The sequence below is a fragment of the Trichogramma pretiosum genome, unplaced genomic scaffold (genome assembly GCF_000599845.2).
Source record: "Trichogramma pretiosum strain Unisexual culture from Peru unplaced genomic scaffold, Tpre_2.0 scaffold40, whole genome shotgun sequence".
Taxonomy (NCBI): Eukaryota; Metazoa; Arthropoda; class Insecta; order Hymenoptera; family Trichogrammatidae; genus Trichogramma; species Trichogramma pretiosum.
The window spans coordinates 945,515-963,913 of NW_019641657.1; the positions used below are offsets into that span (position 1 = coordinate 945,515).

The 18,399-nt window shown below is 41.9% G+C and overlaps 1 protein-coding gene across 1 annotated transcript in view; it reads left to right on the forward strand.

Annotated features, from left to right (window-relative positions):
- The first annotated feature begins 16,753 nt into the window (after nucleotides 1-16,753).
- The window catches only part of LOC106657505 (probable basic-leucine zipper transcription factor O), a 38,356-nt gene continuing 36,710 nt past the window's right edge, over nucleotides 16,754-18,399 (forward strand). Inside the window, exons 1-2 of the mRNA XM_023460159.1 lie at nucleotides 16,754-16,769; nucleotides 17,231-17,309. Coding sequence (XP_023315927.1) covers nucleotides 16,754-16,769; nucleotides 17,231-17,309 — 95 coding nt within the window. The remainder of the gene's footprint in view (nucleotides 16,770-17,230; nucleotides 17,310-18,399) is intronic.

Here is an 18,399-nt window from a genome sequence, read left to right on the forward strand (position 1 = left end):
ATCCTGGTGGTAAACGAAAAGTCTCGTCCCGCACTTTTCAAGTACTAGACAGGTCCAATGTATCCCGTTCTTATTGATGATGACGGGCAGTAGGGTTAGTTCCTGGTCCAGCTTGAATACGTCGACAATCGCAAGTAACATCCCCTCATCGAGAGCCAGACGTAACTCCCGGATGTCATAGCGAAGAGCAAGCAACGCTTCTATGTCATCGTATGTCAACCAGTGACGGTAATTGCCTGCTCTCACCGCCTGGAGGAGAGTCTGCAACAAATTTTAATTTTTTTTATATAAAAATCAAAGTACTATTGAGAAAAAAAAATATTTTGCCGTACCCTGTGGTCTTCTGCCATCGTGAAGATGTTACAATGTCCCAAGTAACACAGAAGAAATACACTTTTATCACTTCACTTTATCAATCACTGTCTTTATCAGTTTTTTTTGTTTTTTGTTTTTTAGTTTTTTTTTTAAGCACTCGAAGCACGCACAAAAAAGTTGTTGTCGCTGTTGTTGTCGCTTGGTGATTAATCAATTATCTGAAACATTACAAAACAAAAAAGACACGTGGTTGAGTGCAAATTGGTCGGGAATGGACATTGAAATTGGTGTGTATTGTTTAGTATATTGCATCCTACCTACGGCAGATTCTATTTTTTATCAGAGCATAATGTGCCGACCTGATTATTTAGCCATTCTAAGCTAGGGGTTAATAGCGAAAAAAGTGTATACTCCAACGAGGGAGGTACTTTACCCCGGCGATTGTCAAGACACGAGGTCAAGTTTCTTCTTTCACACGATCACTTGTCAAGTTGCGCACTATCGCTGCTCTTGTATGCTCGATAGTTTGCAACAAGACCCCTAAACACAAGACTTTTTTCCCCATGAACCCGACAATCGCCGGACATCGTCGTCACTGTTAACGTTGTTGCTGTTGTTGCTGTTGCTGCTGCTGCTGCTGCTGCTGCTGCTGTTGTCGTCGTCGTCGTCGTCGTCGTCGTCGTCGTCGTCGTCGTCGTCGTCCTCGCTGCTGGTGCTGCTGGTGCTGCTGGAACTCTTCATAAGCTCTGGACACTTGACACTGAACACTCGACACTAACGATAGCCCTCACCATTAGCCTTTGCATTTCGTTAATGCAAAGTTGCCCGGTCACGTGATCGAGGACACCGGTGATGGGCGCTTGGGCCGCGATCATGTCATGTATCACATGATCTGGACCCTTTGTGACCGTTTTTTTTTTAAGTGGTATCACCCAAATCTGGGCCTAATCCACTCTCACTGTTCTTAGCAGTCTTGAAAAAAAAACACAAAATACGAACCACTTAAACACTACACTCGGTCATTTTGTTTGTTTAAAAGGCTCTCTTTGTTTTCATCGGCCTTAATTCAAAGGTATGCCTCATCCTCTGCGCGTCACCTAGAGTGAGACGATAAATTTCGGCCAGATCGTGCGCGGTCCACTTCCTCACTACAGCACGGACCTTCCGGGCCAACTTGCTTTCGTCAACGCGGTAGTATTTGGCGATACCGGTCCACTGCATTCTCCTCCTTGCCGATTTTCGCCCCTTCCTCAAGCCATGCAGTATAATGGCAGTCCAGGCCATGGCACCGGGTAAAATATCATTAACTGAGAGGAGGATAATATACATTATAGAAGCGCAATACAAGGAGATTATATATGTGATGGCGCTTGTCTGTGACTAGCAATAGAAAAATTATTGTATACTTGTCCCACCTTGTACCTGCACCTCATCTATCTTCTCCTCATCATCGTCCTGCTCCTCCTCCTCCTCCTCCTCCTCTTCAAAATACTCCTCATTCTCCTCCTTCTCCTCCTTTCTCCCCTCGTCCTCTGAATCGGAGTACTGGATAGGTCGGCAGCGTTTTTTTATCGGAGATGATAATGGCGATTATGAAGATGATGGCTGCGGCGATGGTTGCGGCGATGGAACGATGGTATTTTCCATCGCCCGCTTTTCCAGCGCATACTGTCTCTAGAAGTATTAGAGCTATACTTCTTACATGATAAACGCAATCAATCAGAAATGATTTTAACTATGATACAATACTACCCCAATAAATATATATAAACGGTTCCTTCTTCTATTTTCTCTATCGGAACTACAATTATTCGTTATGTGCCATCTAGTAGCGACACCTGTAGCCTTCGCGTACTTTTACATCAAAATGTAACTTGTATTTGATGTCTCTGTCACAAAATTTTTTGTTCGTTTCAATTTTATTTTTAGTTTTCTTAAAATACTTTTTATACATAAAAATTTTTATATTTCTTGATCGTGCGCGAATGTGCGCGGAAAAGGGGAAGTGATTTTCTCCGAAGATTTTTAAACTGGACATTTTTTTTCGCTAAGTTTTTTCTTTTTGTCAGCGAAGTTTTTTTGTCACTATCGTACCAAACCCTTCGAACGTGATGTTTATCACAAATTATTTGAATACAAGAATGACCTCAATAAAAACAAATTTAGTATATAATCGCAGCAAACCTTTTGAGTGCGACATTTGTCACAAATCATATGGGCAAAAAAAAATATCACCTTAAATTTCACATATAAATGCAGTAAACTATCGTATTAAATTTTTTGAATTTAAGATCCGGCACTAATTGTTAAAAGTCATTTTTTCGATTCGTTGTAGATTTTTCTCAAGTTCAAACTCAATATTGCAAGCCAAAAAGCGAGAGAAGCATGGGTTTTTTCTCTTTTTCGTGAATCTTCAATGTTTTTTAGTAGAAAGTTATTTTGTCGTAATTAAAATACATTGAAAGTTATTTAAGATACTTTGTTTTAGGAAAACGTTTTTTATGGCATTAATTTTTTTCGAAAAGTTTTCGAAAATACAGACCTGTAAAACCTGCAACACGACGTACTATAAGCAAAGTGAGCGTATCTAATATATTAAAAAGTAAGATACGATATCTTGAGAAAGAGGACATCACTGTAGCGAGGATTTACATGCACTTCACGACTCGAAAGACGATACGCGCGAGTGGATCCAAATTCTCAGGAGATCGGACCTTGGATAAATGACATTTCCATGTTCCATTTCCTTTTTATCTGCTTTTTTTCCCACCAACATCATTTAATCCATGCACACGCGTGATCCTCACGAGTGTGTGTCGAAATCTTCTCGAAGATGACCAGCTCGCAAAGCCAATATAACGACCGTCCATGCAGTATATATCGCAGACGCGCGCAATACGAGTAAAGTCCAAACAATAGTGTCCCGTATACGCGTCGAGTGTCTCTTGCTCGCGTCGGGCAACAAATCATCGTGCTCACATACACGAATATATTCATTACAAGCAATCATGCAATATCGCGCGCGCACTCTCTACATAGGTATATACATTTAGGCACAAGCATACGGGAAGAGGAAAAATCGAAATTGCCTAGATCGCACAATCATCCGCTGGGTACGATACACGTATTACGACGGGCGCATGATCATCATCATACGTGTACCGCAGCTACCGTAAATACATGCGTGCGCGTGTGTGTAAGTGCACAGCCAGCATATATCGCATTTCTCTCTTCCTCTCTCTCGCTCTCTCTTTGGACGCACACGGCAACGTATAACAATTGACAGCCTCGAGCGCGTTATATTCCTCGCGCGCGCGCGCGGGCACGCGGATGCATGCGTATACAAAGGCTGCTGTGCTGCTTCTGCCACCATGCTTGACTGTGTAAATGTGCGCGCGTTGGTAGTACTGCGTGTTGGTGCTTACGCTCTCTCTCTCTCTCTCTCTCTCTCTCTACAGGCGCTTGTATATACGAGAGAATCCGGCTCTAATTAATACGCCTGGCCTAATTAATAGTGTCGCTTGGGCATCCCTCCAGCTCTGCCTCCCTCCTTCTCTCTCTCTACCCCTTTCCTCGCTGCCATCGTTAGATTTATCGTCATTTACGCGAAAGCTCCCTTTGGTCCGATTGCAACATGCCTTTGATTTAAAGCCCTGTACTCGTCTCTTCGCGTGGCACGGCCGAGCCAAGCCTATTTATCGGGCCAAGTATGGATAATAAGCGGCTACAGACATGTACTCACGTGTCTACCTTTCCCTCTGCCGCCGACCCGTGCCCCGCCTCCCTCTGTTTTCCGGCAATAATTTGTATATACACGTGTAATGACCTATGCGCATCGTTTTAATCCATTCAAGTGGCTTGTGCGCACGCTAAATATACAACTGCAGTATGGAGGCTACCGTTGCGAGAAATGTCGTAATTTTCTCTCCCTCTCTCTCTCTCTCTCTCTCCCTGTGTTTGTTAACGATAATGCCGATCGATCGGAAGTCAAAGTACGGTCCGAATGAATTTATCACGTTGAATATTTCTATTACGGTAGACGCGCTCGATTTTTCTCATTTTGTTTCTTATCGTCCAATCGATCAATCTAAATTTTGACGCCGTTTAAAGAAACCGCGATTCATAGTTGCGCTTTAAACGACTCTATTATTTATCAATGAAGGATCAGCTGTGTACAGCATACACACAAGGCCATCATTGAAATACGCGCGAACGTCCAGAAGTGAGTTAAACGCGCAAGTCGACGCTCATAAAAATCAACTTCTCTCATAACTGCTTTTCCCTTAACATTATGCGCCTTTTATATATGCAGGCAACAAAAAAAAATCACGTCACGCACGTAACGGTTTTACTCTTTTCTTTTTTTCTCTTCCTACTCTCTTTCGTTTCGTCAAGCCTCCCCTCTGACAAGCTAACAGCCGTATAATTGATTATTAAAACCTCAGCTTGCCATACCGTGCATATATACAAAAGCAGCACATATTATACGCATCACGCGATGTGTGTGTGCGCACCTATGGTAACGCGAAAAACGCCAAAAGATAATCGAACAAGCGGCCGCCGCCACCACTGCCACTTTCGTGTGTGTATGTATTATGTACCTACGTATACGCTAGGTTGCTGCGTTTTGCGAAGAGCGATATATTATACTCTCATAATTCGGCAATTCATAATCAAACATCGAATGCTTTTTGCCGCGCGCGCAATTGTGTTATACACGCGAGTGAAGCTTTCTATACCGTAACTAGTGCGCGCACGGCTCGAGTTTCGACAGACATCGCGTATTTTATAACAATGCGCGATCGCTTGAACTTGTCAATACGAACTTTCGACATCGACACGAACTCGTCGATGATAATGCCATTAGATAATGTATTCATATTAAACTTGGGTTGCTCTTATTCGATCATTTTGAATATTAAATTTTCTCTTCGTATATCAATTTAACTTTGTTTGTTTTTTTTCGCGCGAGAAAATTGTAATGCACGTAAGTTACAAAGAAGAAAAAAAGTAATTATTATTTACACGGGCCGTGCATTCGTTTTTTAAGTAACAATTTAAAACTTTGGCGTCCGCCGAGGGGGCATGAATTCGCGTGGGCATCACGCAGCACTGCGCGCCCTAATCTCTCCTGAAAAGTCTTCGATCGCCTCCTCTCTTGTGCAACCGAAACTCCTTTCCATTTCGCACATACCCAAGGCGTATACCTGTATGCATATAACACTCGCGCACACACTTACACACATTGCCTAGCGCATGGAACGTGTAACGAACGCGCGTCCGGCTCCTTTTCCAGCGAGACAGGCCTGTACATACACAGCAGCGGCTGTAGCAGCGGCAGCGCTCGCAGGTAGACTACGAAGGGAACACTTTAATTACGCCTCATTATTTATAGCCGAAACTTTGTATCGAGGCTTCCTTTCGTGACGCGTGGTTGTAAGGGCCCTGTGTATATCCAAAAAGAGAGCGAGAGAACATCGTATAAAACTTTCGGGGGAGCTAGATATCAACTTTTCAAATTCACGTTCGCCTGAATCTTAACTCTCATCTGCGGGACTTTCTCTATTATAAAGCTGCTTCGCTACTACTGCGTGCGCGACTTGAAATGCATGCGAAGTATTCTTTTTTACTTTTTTTTCTTCTTCTGCTTCTTTTTTTCAGTCATTTTTCGCAAGCATGTACTCGGTTAATTCGTATACTTTTTTGTTAGATCAGTCGCGGAATTGTTCAGGAAATTTGAACGCACTCTCGGTTATACTTATATGTGGCCCGCGTGACTATAATAATATTCAAGTACGCTCGGAACTGTATAGCTGCAGTTACGAACACGTCGATATTGTTATATACAGAGGGCGGAAAATAATCCTTGGTCGATCAACGTCAATCGTTTATATCTACGCGACTCGCGACTCGGATGCGAGTGGAAGAATTTCCCTTAGCATCTCCCTTATGATGAGCGTCGAGCGTCAATTTTTCTTTGCCGTCGCAGCAGCAGACGCAGCAGCAGGCTCGAAGAAGAAACGGCTCGCACAGGCAGCCTGAGTTGGCTGACTTTGCGATGACAAGAGAAGTGGAGGTTGCTGCTGCTGCTGCTGCTGCTTTCGCGGCGCGCACTGCGGGGTATATAGTAGTGACATACGCTCCGCAGGGGGCTTGTCATTCGTCTTCCGACAGAAGACCGATTCGATGCCACCATCACTGCCACCGTCGTCGTCGTCGTCGTCGTAGTCGCACTATACTCTCTCTCTACGTGCATGTCCTTTAAGCCCGAGATAAAGAGTGAAAGAGCCAAGAGAGCTGCGGCTGGGACGACAATTGCCGAGCACTCTCGGTTTATTTATCCGTCCCGATGCCTTGAATACAAAGCTTACCCCCTTATAATCTGGTCATTTTTCTGATTTTTTTTCTTCTCTTTATTTTTCATTCAAATTGATGGATTCGATCTTCGTCGTGAAATCGATTTAATTTGAAAAAATTACCGATTCGACTGCGGGGTAGATCTAACTGGAAAACAATCATTGAAAGTTCACGAATCATAACAACGTTATACTGAGCTAGTATCGATGTCAGCAACAGAAGCCGCACGACACAAGCTGACGCGCGCCAATGACATCCTACACATATTCCGTACATCCTAAATGCACAATCTGTTGGTGCACAAGAAGGATCAAACTGGTTATGCAACGTTTCAGGCACATGTGGGGATGCACCTCTTGATACGTATCCACGAGGCCTTACAATCAATTCGCGAACAAGCCGAGTCTCGTACAATCGTATCCCGTACCAATATGAAATTTTTTGCTGCAAATGAGAAAAAAAAATTTACTTCACTCGCACTTGTAAATAAAAAAAATTACGACGCATCGACAGGTAAATTGTTACGCAAGTATAGGGTTGTGAATCATGAAGTGCACGTAAAAGGAGACGTGGGTCCGATTTTCATCTATTGGTACTGCTTTGTACGACGCGCATATAATATACTGTAAATTTTATCTGGAAAACAATCGATTGGCGTGGCTCTCGCCTCACGCTACTCTTGGCAGCGTTCGAATGTTCCACGAGCTTTAGAGTTGTCTGGTAGCGATCTGGCCATACACTCCTACACGTTTAAATGTAGGAAAAGAGAGAGACGGCGAGAGAGAGAGAGAGGGAGGATTCAACGAGCAGGAACTTTGCGGCAAAACAAACTATTGCGCCTGACGGCCACCAATTGTTCTTTAGCTAGCTCGCGCGTCTATACCTATATATTATATATACCGCGCGTCCATCAGAACTGTGTGCGGCTTGTGCGCTCCGCATGCATATAACCTGTTGACATTTACGTGCTTACCTAGCCACCGAGAGCGCTCGCGTCTATATGTATATTCAGCATCGAGCTCGGCTCGTGTGCATGTTATAACGTCTACGATTTTCAGTTCGTTCCCAGCTGTATATACGTACAGCGTTTATAACTCGCTTCGCTTTGCTTCGTCAGAAACACAACTTGTTTTTGCACACCGATGTATATTATAAACCTATAGCCTGTTACCAAGTGCACACGCTCGAGAGGATCGAGAGATTGAGATGTTGATGATACGCCTGTGCAACTGCTATCTGGGCCTCTCAGTTACATAGCTCGTTCGTCTTTTTTCCATACCGAATCTCTGTGTGGAACGTGGAAAGACGAATGTAAAAGGAAATAGAGAGAGAGAGAGAGAGAGAGAGAGCGAGAGGAATAAGAAAAAAAGACACCTGAACGTGTTTAATGTACTTGTGCGCGCGGAACTTGTAAGTGAGTCAAAAGATGCGTGAAACGAGCTTCACGTATGTAAGCTTTTGGAGCTGAGAAACGAATTCTCTACGTGGCTGTATGCCGAGATCTCGAGATGTATCCTTCCTCCAGCAGTCGAAGAAAAATTAAAAACATCCCAAGTTACGTCAGGCGAATTTCAAACAGATTGATGTTCGTACGTGCAGTTTGTTCACTGGAAAGTTTTCTCAGATACAAAACAAAAAGTCAAATTCACAAACGAAATTATATAAGGATGACTTTGATACGAATTGCGATAAATTGGTATCGGTCAATCTAGTGTGTAGCTCGTGTTAATACACATAGAAAATCTCACGTACGAAACATCTATCAAATTGAAAGACCAAAGGAAACGAATGCGGTGCTTTTGGGGAAACAATGCTGCACTCGTATTATGCATAAAAGAAATATAAGTAAAACTACAAAGACCGCCGTCGGCGAACCAATTGTATCGTACAAACAAATTGAAATTCTCCTTGGCTATAAAAGCTCTACGAGAATTTGTATCTTATGCTTCGGCGAGTGCCTTTTTCTCGTTCTCTTTCTATATATGTATAATACCCCTGTCAGTCCAAAAAACACGCGTGCCCGCGTTGCGCACGTCGAGCGTAACCGCACATAGCCGCGCGAAAAACAAGCGCAAACTCGCACGTATAGTAAATAAAAAAAAAAGCTCCACGCAAGCTCTGTGTACGTACGTATTTTTCTGGCTAACCGCGGGTACACAAACGCCGTGGTGCTTATATCGTGAACACAGAAATTTGTGAATTGGCATTTATCAAGCTGCCAAAAATAGCATCAAGTTTTTCGAAAATCAGCAGCGTGATCGCGTGCCGTTATAAAACAATGACATCTGGTCTGGCTGTGTGTATGTTTCGAATCGATTCTTTTCTCATACACGCTCGCTGTGTCCGATCTAATTCGCAGACAGGTGGCTGCTGGCGCGATGCTTCGACGCGTGCGGCTATAGCTGTCGCTGCGGAGCTGGGGAAAAAATCAGTCACTGTTGTCTATTTTTGTTCGCGCTGCGGCACCCTCGGAAAATATTGAAGTTTGCCGAGAGGTCGAATTCCGCGTTTGTTTTCTAATATCTGTCATTGCATTGAGTTCATTTGAGCTTTTCAGCGCGCACGTATACGCTATAAACATACACGTATAACGTCGCGGCGAGACTACACCAACTCTCGAACGCATGAATATTTTCAATGAGTGGGCAAGAGTGAGAGAGAGAGAGAGAGAGAGAGAACTAACGTACACACACGAGGCAGCTGTCATGCAGGGTATACGTCGCAAAAGTCCACGCGGCCCAGCGGCGGCATTGGAATTAAAGCGAAAGTCCATATAGTCATCGTATGTAAAGCTCCATGCGCGCGCGTCCCATTGTTCGTTTTCTCGTTATTGTACTTCGTGTGGCTACACTGTGAATATACTCATCGGTCGATGCCCAGAAAGAGAGTGAGCGAGCGAGATAAAGCGAAGGGTGCAGAGGGGGAGGGTCGGGGCGCACTGACGCTTCATTTGCCGATTTGTGGTCGCGGCTAGAGCACGGCCGGTAACTCGACAATGTAAATATTGCCTTTGCTGCGACGGGTGCGGTGTATGTGTGTGCGTGTGTGAGAGTGTGTGTCTATGCCCGCGCGATGCCCGCAGTGCTTTGTTTTCTTTTTCTCTGCGAGACTGTATTTTTTGTTTTATTTTTTCATCGTCCGATCGCGCGAATTATTACGAATGTAAAATCAGTGCGCGGGCATCGTCTGCTGGTGCCCGCTCGATGTTTGCTTTTAATAATCCATACCGTTGCTTCGTAGATTTACATCGTTAAATTTCATATTGCGCTTCATCACAAAGACGTGTAATTGTCATTATCGAACAATCGAGGCGAGACAGCGTCGACGATATAGCGTAGAACGTGCGGCTGGCAGAAATAAAAGTTAAAAGTAGCTAGCTTCGAGCCATTAGACAACTTGCAGGCTTGTTTCAACGGGGCTCTGCTCTGCTCGCGTTGCCTGCGGTACGTCACGGTGGGCAAAGCCATAACGATCATCCTTATAGCTGCAAGCTCATTATTTGTTGTCAATTAAGTTCCGCAATAATCGTGACACGCACGCACATACCTACCTACCTACATTCATGCACCTATAGACACTGGCAACAGCAGTAGCAGCAGCGGTAGTAGCAACAGCGGATCCAACTTCTCTCTCTCTCTCTCTCTCCCGCAGCAGCTTCTGAGCAAATTTAATGAGCAAACTGATTCCTGCAAGCTCCTATCTACTCAGCATTCCTCTGGCTGTATTCCATAGTCCCATAGATGCTCAAGCTTCGCGTAGATATATATAATTGTGTACAGACGTACACTTCGCGCTCGCAGCGAAGTGTACGGATACATGGTATATACAAAACGAACTCGTAAAATTAGGTGAGATGTATAAAAGACAAGGATACATTGAAAATATATACGCGTTTCAGAGGGATTCTCGGGCATGCATTGAAAATAAGCTTAGTTTTTTACTACTTCTCTCTGTCTTTCTGCGGGCGTATGCGCTACGAGTATTCATGGAGAAACCGCATTGCTGTAAAAGATAAGCTCGCGTAAGATTATGCTCGTTAAATTGCCACAGGTGTATTCACGAAGATCGAGCATCGTTACGCGCTGCTAATAAAGGCACATACATCTCGAGTCGAGGGAGGGAGAGAAAGAGAAAAAGAATCATTACGCGTGAGCGCACGACAAGTGCAGCTCGAAGCACTTGTGCAGCAAATCTTTGAAAAAAATCAAATGAGAAATTTGCTCTCCGTTGATTGTATTTTCCGGCCATCCGACGAACGGCCGGGTGAAATGCCTTGCAAGATTCTCGAAGCTTTGAAGTTTCGACGTCGAAAAACGACAGCACATTCAATGTGCAGTTTAATGTCTAGACGTTCGGTTGCGTGCTTGTACGCGCGCGCGCACGGGGGCCGCATGAAAAAAAGGTACACGCAAGGGATTACGATCGAACCCGCTCGGTGCTTCTGCTGCTGGCGCGCAGTGGTGAGCTTTTGATATAACGAATAAAGAAAAAATCGTCTCTCCCGTCTTAATCCTTGGTTACATAATTTTTCGCTAATTAAGCCTCGGTGGAACATTCAACATGAGCTTTGAACGGGGCGGGCGCCCAGACGATACACACTTTCAGACCAATCATTTAAAATATTAAAACTGCAGTCTAATTGAATCAAGCACGTAGAGCAGCAGCGAAGCTCCCTCTCTCTCTATCTGTCTCTCTATCCTTATCGCTCCCTGTCTCTCGACTGAACGTTCTTAATTAAAGCTTCTGCGATATTTTTCAAGAATAAGACACAAAGAGAATTTCTTTCTGCATCTGCTCACATTCAAGTCAAACGTGTATAATATATACCGGCACACCATAGCTCGCGCGCAGTGCATCGAGGTCAACGGGATATATATCAGCGGCACTCGTGGCAGTCTGCGGTTTCAATGCCCAATGGGAGCTTGGAGAGAGAGAGAGAGAGAGAGAGAGAGAGAGAGAGACGAGCTCTCGAGAGCAACAGTTTTCTTTCATCCGCGAAGCAAGAGTCAATTTGTGAAAGACTCGAAAAAGAGATATACACCGCATAAAAGGGGGTGCGCCTTTCTATATATACACGTATATATAAATCTATGGCGGTGCGGCTCCGGCTTTTACTGAAATTAACGATTAACTCATCACGTGCTCTATACAAGCTTGCCGTATCATGCGTACGAAATTCCGCGTTACAGCGCAGCCGGCCACTCGAAATAAAACTAAAGCTCTAAAAGACGCGATATATGGCTCATTTTGCGCGCACTTCACAGGAAAATACCTATGCAAGCCAGCGAGCGAGATGCGTGAATTAACATGCGTGCGCACTTGTTTGCTATTCTTAATTTTTTGAAAATATTTCCCGATAAAATACATGAGAGCAGAGAATTTTCGAAAATTCAGCTTGCTCTCGGTGTAACACGTACTAGCGTTGTTTTAAATCCCTTCCATCTTGACCAGAACTCGTGTAACTTTTTTTGTATAGAGCTAGAGAAAATTTTAACCGAAAAAGCCAACTAGTATAGACTTTTGAAGCCGTTAAACGAAACGTAGTTTTGCTGCTGTGTGCCGAGTACATTCTTTACGTTAAGCACAAGACTCTACGTCGGGCTTAGAAACTGACGAAATACAACCTTTCCCCCGCGTTTCTGAGAAGTGTCTTAGGAGTTGACTAGCATTTTTTTCTCTCCTACCTCGCTGTAGGTAATGAACGTTTCGCAAGTGTTTAAAAAGCACTAGGGGTTCTGCGCACGTCGCGGCTATACCTATACCCAACCGAGAGGGAACTCATACAAATTAGAGGCGCAGAGAAGCGAAGAAAGTATACGCGAAGCTTTTGCTAATTAAATCATGACGAATTGAAATGGATTCGATGACTCGACGGAAAAAGTTTCGTTGTATTTTTTTGTTTCAGTCGAAACACGTGCACTGCGGTCATGACTCGCGCAGTGATGTATCGCGAACGTCGAAAATGCGCGTCAACTCGGCTCTAATTCGGTATGTGAAAAATACGCGCCAGTCCAGTCAATCAAGAGGTTACGATGTGCAGCTGCACCCCAACAAAATAAATATCCACGTTATCGCTCGTAAAGAGTTCGTATAACGAGCACGGCCGGGGATCCTACTCAAATATGTACCTCCCGAGTTTGCAGAGGTGAAAAATCTTTTGTCCGTAAAATCTCGTCTAGGCTAACGTACGTCAACGTCTCGGTACACAGAGCACAGTTGGGCTACGCGAGTGGGTGTGTGTATACATGTATAGGCTAAAATAAATTTGGTATGTGCAGCGCGCGTGGCACAGGCGCAACACGCAGCCGAAGATTTAGCGTTTAGGTCGACTTGCGAAAGTCGTGCGGTATCTCTCTCTCTCTCTCTCTCTCTCTCTCTCTTTCTCTTTGGTGTACATAGCAAATCTCGTTGAGATACACCAACGACGAGGACAAGGACGATATGCGGCTTCGTGCGGATGTACGAGTATGCGCGTTCCGGGCTAAAGCTTTTTCGTGCGCTGCATGTAAGGACACGTTTATAGTACGCGCATAATTCGATGCTGTCTTATTTGTCTCTTGTTAGAGCTATATGGTGTATGCATGTGTGCGTCTGTGTGTGGGCATTGTAGGGTCGAGGAGCTTTCAGGGGGCAGCGGAGAAGGGATTTACATCGGATCGTATACCGATCACGAACGTGGACTAAGAGTTTGCAAGTTTTTTTTACTAATGATTAGGAATACTGCGTTTTTGCCCTATTTTGACTTTTTATAATTGCTTTCTCCATAGAAAACGAGTTTTTAAAGCAGGCATCGTAAGACAATTTGGTAACATTTTTGTAAACTAGTTTGAATTCTCAACTAATGTCTAAATATATACAGATATTGTGATTTTTTTACTGCCCAAATCTAACAAGTCTATTTCAAAAGCACAATCAATTCATCTCTTTTTTAAGAGTAAATGCAAAAATTTACTTTGTAAATGTATCAACGTGGCATATCACTTACCATTATGTATTGTATTGGTATGGGTTTCGAGATATATTTCTTTGTTGTGTGAATGTTTCTCCTCTTAAATCGTACGTATGCGTTAGCAAATTGTGCGCCTGGATGAATGACATTTTCATTGCAATTTCGGTGTGATTTTAAGACCAAGTTAGCGCCTAATGTACATCGCCGTAAATTGCTGCTATAGCAATTCAACAGTGGAAAAGTGCCACCAAAAAAGCTATCAAAATTGTGAATAAACCTTTTTAATATACGAGCAATAAGTAAAGTCGCAGTCAAGAGCTGAACTCCAGAGACAGTGTTTAAAAACTGATGAATTCAAGTTACAGTGTTGGCTACTCGAAGCACATAACCTCCAATATTTTCTCAGTGCATATCGTGAAATTTCATATAAAATCAAGCGAGTGATGGAAAGCACTGGGGACACAGTTAGGTATTTAGTAATTTTTTTGTGCATGTCATTATATTTAATGAAAATCCACATCAAAATCAAACTAAACTATTTTTCAGGGTGAAGGAAGAGCCAAACGATACAAGCAACGGTAAAAATTTCGATTTGGTGAACTCTCGTGAAAACAAAAACTTTGCAACTTTTAAGTTTTACGAAACATAAGTGAGCTCAATAATTTGAATTAAATCTTGTTTTTCCACTATCAAAAACTATAACAACATCTCAATTTTAGGCAAATCAAAGTGAGGTTTATGCGTAATCCAAAAAGTTAGATGAAAAACTCTTGATAGAATTTGAGTGCAACGATGTTAAACCCGAACTGAATCTTTATCTACAACCATCTGCAAAACTGAGTATCAAAGCCATTCAACTATTGTGAAAGTAGAAAACCAAATTAAGAAAAATTACTTGGATGAAAAAGTTCTAATGATTTCAAAGTCTGAGGAAGTTAAAATGCAGAAGTTAATATGCAGAAAAAATACTCTGAACAAATTATCTTATGAATGTGAGATTTGTCACAAGTCATTTATACACAAAACTAGCCTCAAAACTCACATGAGTACAGTACAAAATGATAAGAAACGCTTCGAATGTGACATTTGTCACAAATCATTTCATCGCATGGTTAACCTTAAAATTCACACCAATACAGTACATAATCAGAGCAAACCCTTTGAATGTGATATTTGTCACAAATCATTTGGATACAAGAGTCACCTCAATACTCACATAAATACAGTACACAACCGCAACAAACCTTTCGAATGTGAGATTTGTCATAAATCGTTTGGAGAAAAAAGATACGTCATTAAACACATAAAGACAGTTCACGATCGTATCAAACCCTTCAAAAGCGAGATTTGAGGCCAATCGTTTGGATTCAAGAGTGACCTCCAGAGACACTTAAATTCAGTTCACGATCCTAACAAACCCTTCGAGTGTGAAATTCGTCACAAATCATTTGGACTGAAACAGCACCTTAAATCTCACATCAATGCAGTACACGATCATACGAAACCATTTGAATGTGAGATTTGCCACAAATCATCTGAAATCAAGAGTAATCTCAAAAAACATAAATGCAGTACATGATCGGAGCAAACCCTGTGAATGAGACATTCGTAAGAAATTATTTGGAGAAAAAGGAAACTTTAATTCTCTTATAAATACAGTACATATTTGTAACAGAACTTTCTAGTTTAATTAAACACTACTTTTGAAAAAATATTCAAATTAATGTTCTTTATTTTAGTGAAGAACAATAAAATATCTCTAACTGTCAATGATTCAACTATGTTGTAACATTACAATTATTTTGTTATTATGAAACATTTCTTAAGTACTTTATCGCTATAGATATATCATTCGAAAATCTTGGCGTAGAAGCAACAATTATTCATAAACTTATTTTTTAATTTAAATCGTTTGCTAGTCTTGATACAACGCGTAAATAATTATCACAAAAAATACCGAATTTCTCTGCTTAAAAAACGTACGTTATCAAATTATTTCATATTAATTGATTTATCAATAAGTCTCTAACATGGCATTTTTCTCAAGCTATACAAAATGTCGATTTCCGTAGTAATCCAAGTAACCCTCGTATAGCAGAAAAAGACGATTGATATTTTTTGGATACAAACCTTACAGTGAAAAATATTTTTGTAAACTTTTGTCAAGGATTTTTATATATAGAAATAAGAATAATCATTGTTTCAGATAGAACCTCTCTGCCAATGTATTGGAAGTGTTTTTTCTTGTAGAGTAAGAAAACCATTGAATTATTAATTCTCAATACTTTTCAAGTTACTCGAAGTTGGACTGACGGATCGAATGTCTTGCAGCTCGCTTGCTAGAAATACAACCATTCTTAATAATTCTTGTGTGGCTCGACGTCACCCAGTGAAAATATGCAATAACACTTGAGGCATAATTAATTAGCAAGCATTCGAAGCATATAATTATACAGTCTTCGAAGCCACAAAAATAAAGTTTTTGGAACTTCTGTCTCTGTGACGTATATACGTATATACGACGGACCAAGTTCTCGAGTAAAATCAAAATACCCGTTGCCCGCGAAGAGATTATCCGAATTAAGTCTTCGGAAGCTATATACGAGTGTGTATATATAAGTAGAGGAAAAAGGCGTTAGTATATAAAGCTGTGATAAGACTTATGATTATAAAACAGATAAGTTTGAATGCTCGGTCATGCTTTCGTAATTCTCAGTGGACCATTAACGTAGGTATGCAAATTTCATCCTACCCTCGGTCGTGCTTATATCTATATACATAATCGGAGAATTTGTCGCCCTGGAAAAGCAGCAGCAGGGAGCGAACAAGCTCGAATTTTCTTTTCTTATACACACTGTCCGGGTGCGCGCGAGCAGCCGAGCTGGTATATGTGATGATATAAAGTCCAAACAAAGTTTCAGAGATTTGTGAAGAAAAATCTCCGCGCATTCGAAACTTTTCTCAATTTTTAGAAAATGGCTATTTTCACGCTTTCCCGCGTAATCGTGCGACGATAAAGATAAAAACATTAAAACTCTGCTGGTATTCTTCGGGGAACGGGGGGGACTTATTTGCTTTGGCTTTGAAAGAAAACTGCTCATCACATCAAACGCGAGAGGGACTTGATGAATTATGGTCGTATGTGAACGTAAGTGTATAGAAAGCCTGACGAAAGGAGATATCAAGTACAAAGGCGCGAACGCGCGATAATCAGTGTGTGTATACACAGAGAAAAGCGTGCGAAAGCGAAAGGACTTACATTACGGATTGGCTGGCCGAAGAAATGCAGGGCGTCAAGAGGGGAAGTTCCTGGATAAGCAAAAATAGAGAATAAGCTAAAGGATATTTAGCTAGCCTCGATGATAGCTTTGGTCGTTTGAAAAACTTTTCTTTGCTCGCCGAACTTTTTCAGAGATAAATTAAGCGACGAAGAAAAAAAAATATTAAAGAAGTACAGTGTTGGAAAGGTTTTTCGAGCATTCATGCCCCTTCTGTGGTTCCTTACCTTTTACATCTGAGACTACATTCGCGCGAAATAGAGCATTATTCATGAGTGTTATCTTAAATATTTTTGATTATGCATTTTTAACGAGGCGCTTTTTATTACAGATGTTAACATGGTAGCAGAACCAAAACCTCATCAAACTGGCAGAAAGAGACAAAATATGTCAAAGACAGGAAATGATTGGTATGTTGGATATAACTTTATTTAATTAGATATTTTGTCCGTTAATTGATAATTTTAATTACTATCAAACGCTAAACGTCTGCATTTCAGAACAAAACATATCAGTATAATTGTACATCCGGTATGCATGACCCTAATAATATACTCCGCGAAAAAAATTTTGCCACTTGCGAATTCACCATACTCAATCTATTGATGAAATCAAAAAGCTCAATCAAATTTGACACTTGATTACGATTAATCTTGTTACAATACAAAACAGATTCTGGAATATTAATCCTTACATTGAAATACAATAATATAGTTCGTTTTTCAAATCAATAAGCAGCAGTGTGAAAAACAGCTGTGACAAGTAAAACTTCAACAAAATTTCAATAACAAAAACACTTATAGTTTTTTGAAAAATGTATGTATAAAATACTCTCACGCTACTTTGAGGCTCTCGTGTTACACAAACGATTATCGATCGTAAACGTTCGAGTTTCACGGGTGAACTGGCCAGATCCAACGCGCTCAAAAAAATTCTGCTTCAAAAAAGAGACTCCCGATTCGGAGACTTACAAAAGTGCTTAATTTCAACAATGCGAATTAATACACTTGTTCTCGCTCGTCCTCGCGTTTACACCTGATACATTTTGTGCCTGCACTTAAAAACTTGCGAATGCACTCGCGAGTTCTGGTGCAGCACAGGTATACACCTCATGGCTTCCAGTCGCTGGGGAGTTATCTTCGACGCGGAGTCTTTAAACCCAAAAACTTCAGGAGTTAGAGAAGCTGCCAGAGTGTCGAGCTGACGACGATTTCCCTGCTGCCGCTGCTGCTCAGGGGGAATGCTATACTATACTACCTTAACGACAACACCATTAGCTCGCGAAATGTACTCGCGTCTCCTCTTTATCGTGTCGTCCTCTCTTTTCTTCGCACAGAGCCCCTCGACACACGCGTTGATCAAATCAAGTCGCTTACGCATCGCCTGTTCCAGCCTGTGCGCGCCTACACAAACACTAGAGCGAGACTCCTTAGCTTTTCTTTCTGCTCTCGACTTTATCCTACTCACTCATCTGGGCCGAGCTAATACTTTCTCCTTTTC